Here is a 9,218-nt window from a genome sequence, read left to right on the forward strand (position 1 = left end):
CTCTGATCTCTCCAACCTGCCAAGACCACATACCTTAGCAGGACCTAAAGCCCTGGGCCCAGAGCTCAGGAGGAACCTCAGAGATGGGCAGCAACTTCCAGCTGGGACTTTCAAACCACAGTTCAAGGCTTCTAGAATGTTAGAGCCAGTCTGGGTGGGGCAGTGGGGAGCAGTTTGTATAGGAGAGGTAAGGGGAGGTGGGGAAAGGGAAGAGATATCAGACCTTCTGGAAGAATCCTCCCATTTCGAGGGAAACTGAGACCCAGAGAAGAGAAGGCACTTGCCCAAAAATCACATAGCCAGTTGGAAGCAGAGCAGGGCCCAGAACTTGAGTAACCTGGCATTTTTCCTACCCTTCTGGAAGCTCCTGACTACCCAGCTTTCCCCAATCTCTGACTCTCAAGTCTCCAAGCACTCTTCCTGCCAAGGCTCCTGGGCATCAGAGAAAAGCTCTGTCCTTTGGCCTCTGACCTTGGTGGCCATGGACATCATTCTCCTTCAAAATAGAGAGGTGGAGGCCACTCCCTGGAGCAGGGACGCAGGAGTTAACCACAAACGGGGGCATGGGAGGGTCTTTAAAGCCCGGATGATTTCAGCTCCATGGTAAACTAGAATATTACCCCCACATTTCCAAGTGTCCAGTTGGAAATTGTTGGGGCTTCAGTGGGTCAGCTTTCTCCATCAAGGGAGGACTTGAGTGAGTTGCTCAGACTTTCTAAACTTTAGTTTCCTCCTCTGTGAGATGGAACTAATATTTGATAGTAGTACCCGCTTCAAAGATTATTATGAGTTTATTTCTATTTTTATTTTTTTGAGACAGAGTCTCACTCGTCACCCAGGTTGGAGTGCAGTGGTGCGATCTCAGCTTGAAACTGCCTTTGCAAAATTATGACTGAGACAGTGAAAGAGATCAACTTAACTGACTCCATCTTCCTTCTAACCTCCAAGCTGTCCTTGTTCATTTCTTGGCAAAGGCTGAACTAGCTTTGGGAGAAACCTATATATATAGTTTATAGTTTAAACAAAGACAGCCCTTTCCCAAAGCAGACCTCCTTCTTGTCTGGGGACTAGATTGCCTTTGTAGGACTAACATTAGCCACAAGATTAGAAATTATGGTTTAGGAGTCATGTAGCAGGAAGCTACAAGATTCTAACCTTCCCTAAACTAAGACCAGTGCTTGAGATTCTTTTTTCTTTCTTTCTTTGTTTCTTTTTTTCTAGACAGAGTTTCGCTCTTGTTGCCCAGGCTAGAGTGCAATGGTGTGATCTCAGCTCACCACAACCTCCAACTCCCGGGTTCAAGCGTTTCTTTTGCCTCAGCCTCCTGAGTAGCTGAGATTACAGGCATGCACCACCACACCCGGCTAATGTTGTATTTTTAGTAGAGATGGGGTTTCTCCATATTGGTCATGCTGGTCTCGAACTCCCGACCTCAGGTGATCCACCTGCCTTGGCCTCCCAAAGTGCTGGGATTACAGGCGTGCGCCACCGTGCCCGGCCAGTGCTTGAGATATTTTGCAGACCCTGCACTTGATGGATCAGCTGGTACCACTCAGATCGATAAACTGGCTCATCTGATCTTGTGGCCCCTGGACCCAAGAACTGATTCAGCCCAAAAAGACAGCTCCGACTCCCTATGATTTCATCTCTGACCAATCAGCAGCACTCCTGGCTCACTGGCTTCCCCCTACCCACCAAGTTATCCTTAAAAACTCTGCTCCCCCAATGCTCCTGGAGACTGATTTGAGTAATAATAAAACTCCAGGCCAGGCACAGTGGCTCATGCCTGTAATCCTAGCACTTTGGGAAGCCAAGGCAGGCAGATCACCTGAGGTTAGGAGTTCAAGACCAGCCTGGCTAACATGGTGAAACCCTGTCTCTACTAAAAATACAAAAATTAGCCGGGAGTGGTGGTGCATGCCTGCAATGCCTGTAATCCCAGCTATTCAGGAGACTGAGGCAGCAGAATCACTTGAACCCGGGAGTCGGAGGTTGCAGTGCGCACAGATCGCACCATTGCACTCCAACCTGTGGGCAACAGAATGAGACTCCGTCTCAAAAAGAGAAAACAAAACCAAAAAACAAAAAATAAAACCCTCCAGTCTCACGCACAGCCGGCTCTGTGTGAATTACTCTTTCTCTATTGCAATTCCCCTGTCTTTTATTACCCACCCACCCCCCACACCCCCCCAGTAGCTGGGATTACAAGCGCCTGTCACCATGCCCAGCTAAGTTTTGTAATTTTAGTAGAGACGGGGGTTTCACCATGTTGGCCAAGCTGGTCTCGAACCCCTGACCTCAGGTGATCCGCCCGCCTAGGTCTCTCAAAGTGTTGGTATTATAGGCGTGAACCACCGCGCCCGGCCTATTATTAGAGTTTAAATGAGAAAAGGACTGGAGAGTAATGGGCTCCTCATAAAGCCAAATGAACACTAGCTGCCGTTTTCTTACTCATATTACACCAGTTCGCCCAGCTCCGGCGTTCGTGGCTGCTCCCTTCGTAAAAACTTGCGGTCGTCGTGGTTCTGGTTTCGCGGTAGCTGGGGAGGCTGTGGCTCCCTCGCGTCTCTTCCGGGCCGGCCGCCCGAGTCCAGTCCAGGCACGCGGTGGCGCTGGAGGGCCGTCCCCGCCCCGGAGCGCATCGCCTCTGCGCCAGGCACCACCCCAACTCCTTTCCAGGATGGAAAAGAGGCGCGGGGCGTCCCCTTTTCCGCTTTGCCTCCACGCGCCACCGTACAGAGGCGGTAGCGCCGTGCAGTCCACCGCGACCCTGGAATTCAAACGGCAGGATCGGGGGCTCTCAGCCTGGCAGGACTCATTAGATCTCCCCAGACACACACCTGTCCCCACTTTGCAGATGGGGACGCTGAGCCCCCAACGGAGGCGCGCCCTCCAGAGGCCAGCAGACTGTCTCCGAATCCCAGCAACAGCTAGGGCGATTCCTGATCCCTGCGAGTCCTTTGCGGGGAGAGAGGAGGGTGCCCGCAGACTCGGACAGATTCCTGGCCGGCGTGGGGCTCCCGGAGTCATGTGGGGCGTCTGTGGCACTGCTATTCGTGCAAGGAGGAGATAAGGGCCAGCTGGAGCGCCGCGGGCGGGAGGGAGGCGGAGGCAAAAGAGCCCACTGCCCCACCCGAACCAGTCTTTGGGAAGAGACCCTAGAGAAGGGCCTGGACTTGCATCTCGCCGAGGCATTCTCGAGAAGGTTCAGGAAGGAGTTGCCTCTCTGATCTCCCCCAATCTGGGTCCAAGCCCCACTCTAGACCATCGGGCCGTTCTCGGCGCCCCTCTCAGGAAATTTCAGTGTCAGCCTCGGGAATCTGAGCCGTTCCAGCTCTTTCCCTCCTTGGCTTAGTCATATTCTTATTCTCATTGTCTCCCTCCCTCCTCCTTTCATTCCAGACTAGCCTTTTCCTTATTATTAGATTTGGTGACTTGAAAATTATGTGAAAATACCCCCCCACACTTTTTTTTTTTTTTTTTGAGATGGTCTTGCTCTGTCCCCCAGGCTGGAGTGCAGTGGCCCGATCTCGGCTCACTGGAACCTCCGCCTCCCGGGTTCTAGCAATTTCTTGCCTCAGCCTCCCGAGTAGCTGGGATTACAGGCCCACGCCACCACACCTGGCTAACTTCTGTATTTTTAGTAGAGATGGGGTTTCACCATCTTGGCCAGGCTGGTCTTGAACTCCTGACCTCGTGATCCACCCACCTTGGCCTCCCAAAGTGCTGGGATTACAGGCATGAGCCACCATGCCTGGCCAAAAATACCCTTTTAAACTGAATTTGTCCACCTTCCCACCCTAATGGGATAGAGAGACTTGGTCTCCTGGGATATGATACATGCACAAGGTGAAGAACTTCTGTTTTCCCTATTGGAAGAAGACTTCAATTTCAGCCTCCTCCTCCTGGGAGAATAATTAAGCTTGTAATGCCTCTTCAGCCCTTACCTTCTGCGAAGCAGCAGCAACTTGGGTGAAGGATGAGGCCTCTTGGTGCTGCTGCCAGACACCTTCTGGCAGGCTGGCAGACCTCGCCTCCTGGGGCATCTTCACCCAGGAGCAGGGGGTGGGTGGGTCAGACCCTGCTGCTTCCTACCTCCTTTGCCCTCTCCCCCGCCCTCCCGCCTGCAAGCTTCAGCCTTGGGAGCATTTCAGTGGAGGAGGTGGCCATGCCTGTTTATTTTTGTTTGGGGTTCCAGAGCACCAAGGCAGGAATGAGCTCTCTCATCAGACACTTACAGCATTAAGTTGGGTCTGGAGGTGTCATCGGGACCTGAGAGAACTGACAGACCTAACTCCATGTGACAGACCTCGTACAGGTGGGTAAATTGAGGCCCAGGGAGAGGAAGAGGCTTGCACCCAGAGATCTTCTTCCTCTGCCCTCTGGCTACAAAGGAGAGCCGCAGTTTGGTTTGTCCTTGTTCTTTTTGGATTGTGAGGCTTGCCGTCTTCAAGAAATCCTTAGAAGTGAGATTAGTGACCACCTGCTCAGCCAGCTTCAGTGTCTGGCATTTCTTTGGCCCAGGAAAGCTCGCCGGTTCAGCTTTTTCCTTAATCCAGCCAACTGTGGAAACAAACTCCAGCCCACAGAGGCTGGCTGCATTCTGGCTTCCACCACCTGGGGGGGTGTGTGTGTGTGTATGTATTGGGGTGGGGGGCTGACCCGAGGAGCCACCAAGACATTCATTGGCTGGCAGCTTGCCAGGTGGGGCCAGAAAAGGATCTCAGCAGGGTCTCTTCACCCACGGTCAGCTTCCTGCCAGGCTCCACATTTTCTGTTCAGTGTCTCCTGTTAGGACGAGACGGTATGATTCTAATCTTTGGGTACCATCAGCTGGTATATCAGTTTATTTGGAAGCCCTGAAGAAAATGAGGGGCATATTTTAAAGATATACAGATTTGGGCTGAAGCTAGAAAACTCAGGAACATTCAAGACTATTCTCAGCATCTCCTCCTCTTTTGTACCTCCAATAACTGGCTTCTTCGCTTCTATGTATTTCCCATTCATAACTTGGCTTGCAAGTAGCTTTGGTTTGCCATGGCCCTAATTCCAACTCATGGCATCCTTATTTTTTTCAGTTCCACTGGTAAATTCTCTCCACAATTCTTAGCTGAAATTCCCAGTTCCATGGCCAGCCTGGTGATTGGCTGCCGTTGGATCCAGTGTCCACTCTAGTCCAATCAGTTCTGTGCTGGTGGATCACATGGCTTAAAACTTGGCCACTTAAGCAACACAGTCCACAGGGAATGGATTGCAGGTATTCTGGGATTAATCAAGAGAGGGATTCAGAGTCATGGATTGTCTCAGTCACTGAGAATCAGGTATGAATCACATTGGAGGAGGATATTACACAAAGAAAAAGATTTTATTGTCTTCTTAGTCAATATCCCTGGCGAAATTAGAGGCATAGCTTGAGACTGGTCACAGTGCAATACAGACCCTCAGGCGCTGCTTTGAGGACTGGCCTGCCCAGATGCCTGCAGTTAAGCCAGCAGCCCCCTCATTCCCACCCCTGCCATCTTGACAGACGGAGCTGCCATGGTTTCGGGGACACTTGGCAGGCCATCTGGGTTGGTCCCTCCCACATGGACCTTGTAAAGTTGCTATTCAGGGGAACCTGGTATCGTTTCAGGCAAAACACAGAACCATATTAGCATTTCTAAGCCCCCTACCCCCGCCATCTCCCTGGAACATTTGGGCTTGTCGCACATTCCAGGAGGGAGCAGCAGCACAGCTGCAGCCACAGCTGCCAGGAACAGGCCTGGGCTCCCGCCCTGTGTGGGGGGAGGGCAGAGGGTGGAGGGCTTCCTCTGGGGGCTCTGAGTAAACTCACCCTCACTCCACCTCTCTGACTTCATCCATCCAAGGCCGCTTGGCCAAGAGCCCAGGCAGGGTGAGGGGCTGTCTCCCAGACCAGGCCTGGGCTGCCTAGCAGAGGTGGGGGAGGGAGAGCTTCAGGCCTGGCCCAACTCTCCAGACACCAGGGGTAGCCCGCTGAGCTCTGAAATGCCAGAAGTTTAAGAAAAGAGGGAAGGGGGCAAGAGGTGGTGGTGGTAGTGGTACTTTGCTATTTAAAGGTAGAAGAATACAAGGAAGTAAAGCTTTTCTTCTCCATTTGTTCTTTGGCGATCCCATTGGAGAATTGCAGGAGGCACGCAGGATGACATCATGTTTTACAACTGAGAAATCTCAGTAATTCTGTAAAATGGAGCCCCTGCCTGCTCCATGTTCCTGATGGAAGCTGCTTTATATTTATGTGCTTAAAGCTGTATTTTATGTCACATTTAAATGAGGGTTTAATAATCTTAATTATCTACCAAAAGTAGATTATGGTGCATGAAGATCACATAAAATGAACTTCACTTCTCAGCATCACAAACATTTGGAATACATAAAGTCCAGGGATGGATATTAGAAGTAAGAAAAGTACAAAAGAAGTTTGCTTAAAAATAACAAAAAATTTAAAAAATGGATTTCCCCCTCCCCCCAATCCAAATAATTGTGGTCTAGGGAACCATCGGGATAAAGGCTTCCTTTGCTCACTCCTGTAATAAGAATGAGCTCATGCAGAACTGTATGCCCAAGTGTGTGCACCAGAAACACACGCATCACACACACAAGCACATACACCCACAGGGACAGGCACACAGCCGGGTTTCAGTTGTTCTAGGCACTTCATATCCACGTTCTTAAGTCTGCCACCTTCCCATCACATTTAACAAGTTACTTCTTTGGTGGCAGGACGTTTTCTTCGAAGAAGCCCTCGTTGACAACATTGCCCGCTGGGAAGTATCTGGCCACCACAAAGGAGGATCCGTCACTGGCGGGCGCCTTCCCCACGCCCATCTTCTTTGTGCTCTTCCATACCATGGCCGTGAAGTGTCCTGCAGGGGAACAGGCAGAGGGAGAGGGACACGGCTGAATTGGCAGAGCCGGAAGAAGGATGCGGCAGGGGATTGTTGAACCCCTGTACCATCTTGACAGGCTCAGGTTAGCATGGTCTTCACAGACCCCCTGCAGGGAAAGGAGAGACAAAATGCTCTGACTGCCTGACTTCTTTTTTTTTCTTTCCCAAGATGGAGTCTCGCTCTGTCGCCCAGGCCAGAGTGCAGTGGCGTGATCTTGGCTCACTACAATCACCGCCTCCTGGGTTCGAGTGATTCTCCTGCCTCAGCCTCCCAAGTAGCTGGGACTACAGGTGCATGCCACCACGCCCAGCTAACTTTTTTGTATTTTTAGTAGAGATAAGGATTCACCATGGTCTCAAACTCCTGACCTCAGGTGATCCACCTGCCTCAGTCTCCCAGTGCTGGGATTACAGGCATGAGCCACCATGCCTGGCCAGACTGCCTGACTTCTAAAGCAGGTCCTTTCCATCAGCCACACTAACCTTACCCACCTCACCACCTTCCAACAGTCTCCCAGAGATCACGACAAAGCCCAGTGGCCCCAACAATTAGGATGCCCCTCTACCTAGTGCCTGTGTCTAACTCTGTCCCCAAGCTGCAATCTCGAAGCTCTCCAGTGATCCCCTTTTGTCTTCATCTTACTGGACACCTGATGAACACTTCCTACTCTTCTCCTTTTCAAGGCACCCCTCCCCCTTTTGGTTTCTAGGATGCCACAGTCTGTTGCCATTCCTCCTGTCTCACTGCCTCCTCTTCCTCCTCCTCGCCCTCACTTACAGATATTGAAGGACCTGCACTTCCCAGGGCTTAATCCTGGGCTTTTTTCCTTTCCCTCTAAGCTCTCTTTAGGGAATTTCGTCTTTCCCTGGCTCCCAAATTTATTTCTCCAGCTCAAATCTCTGTGTTCCAGACATAACTAATTACTGGAGATTTCCACATGGATGACTCATAGGCATCTCAGATTTAACCTTTCCAAACCTCACTCCCAGTTTTTGTGCCCCTAGATTTATTCCTCTCCCAGTCCTCCCATCTCCATCAGCAGTACCTCTGTGCACACACTGCCAGGGGGGAGGCTGCATTCCTCCCTCTCCTTCCTTTCCCCCACAACAACCTAGCATTCAGTCTTGAAGAATCCAACTCTAAAATGCATCTCAGGTCCACCCACTCCCAAACCCTTGGTCCCAGCTGCAAACTTCTCTCACATGGACCATTGCAATAGTCTCCTGACTGGTTCTATGGCGTCCACCTGGGCCCCTCAAATTCATTTTCTTTTTTTTTTTTTTTTTGAGATGGAGTCTCACTCTGTCACCCAGGCTGGAGTGCAGTGTCATGATCTCAGCTCACTGCAACCTCTGCCTCCTGGGTTTAAGTGATCCTCCCACCTCAGCCTCCTGAGTAGCTGGGACTACAGGTATGCGCCACCATGCCCAGCTATTTTCTTGTGTGTTTTTAGTAGAGACAAGGTTTTACCATATTGTCCAGGCTGGTGTTGAACTCCTGACCTCAGGTGCTCTGCCCACCTCGGCCTCCCAAACTGCTGGGATTACAGGTGTGAGCCTCATTTTCTACTTAGTATTCAGAGTGACCATTTTGAGATATAAATCATATCTGTTTACTTCCCTGCTTAACAGTCCTTCACTCGCTCCCCAATCCACCTAGAATGAAAGTGAATCCTTTGGTGCGGTGGCCTCCTCTCCATTCCTTGAACACACCAGGGTGTGTCCCACCACAGAGCCCTTGCACACTTTTTTTCTTCTCTTTTCCTTCTTTCTTCTTCTCTTTTTTCTCTCCCTCCCTCCTTCCCTCCCTCCCTCCCTCCTTCCCTTCCTCTTCTCTTTTTCTCTTCTCTTCTTTCTGACAGGATCTCTGTCACCTAGGCTGGATGGAGTTCAGTGGCGCGATCCTAGCTTACTGCAGCTTCTACCTCCAGGGCTCAGGAGACCCTCCCACCTCAGCTTCCTGAGTAGCTGGGACCACAGGCACATGCTGCCACTGCCAGATCATTTTTCAAAAATTATTTGTAAAGCCGGGCATCGTGGCTCATGCCTGTAATCCCAGCACTTTGGGAGGCCAAGGTGGGTGGATCATCTGAGGTTGGGAGTTCGAGACCAGCCTGACCAACATGGAGAAACCCATCTCTACTAAAAATACAAAATTAGCCAGGCGCGGTGGCACGTGCCTGTAATCCCAGCAACTCGGGAAGGCTGAGGCAGGAGAATCACTTGAACCTGGGAGGCTGAGGTTATGGTGAACCGAGATGGTTGCACTACACTCCAGCCTGGGCAACAAGAGCAAAACTAGGTCTCAAAA

General features: G+C 51.0%; 1 protein-coding gene across 2 annotated transcripts in view; it reads right to left on the reverse strand.

Moving 5' to 3' along the window:
• Nucleotides 1-5,339: 5,339 nt before the first annotated feature.
• The window catches only part of GLIPR2 (GLI pathogenesis related 2), a 29,420-nt gene continuing 25,541 nt past the window's right edge, over nucleotides 5,340-9,218 (reverse strand). Inside the window, exon 5 of one of the 2 annotated variants that reach the window (XM_017892642.1) lies at nucleotides 5,340-6,884. In XM_017892642.1, the coding sequence (XP_017748131.1) occupies nucleotides 6,724-6,884 (161 nt within the window). In that variant the 3' untranslated portion in view covers nucleotides 5,340-6,723. The remainder of the gene's footprint in view (nucleotides 6,885-9,218) is intronic. The other variant, XM_017892643.1, reaches the window with a different exon arrangement.

The sequence above is a fragment of the Rhinopithecus bieti genome, unplaced genomic scaffold (assembly GCF_001698545.2).
Source record: "Rhinopithecus bieti isolate Rb0 unplaced genomic scaffold, ASM169854v2 scaffold_22453, whole genome shotgun sequence".
NCBI classification, from domain to species: domain Eukaryota; kingdom Metazoa; phylum Chordata; class Mammalia; order Primates; family Cercopithecidae; genus Rhinopithecus; species Rhinopithecus bieti.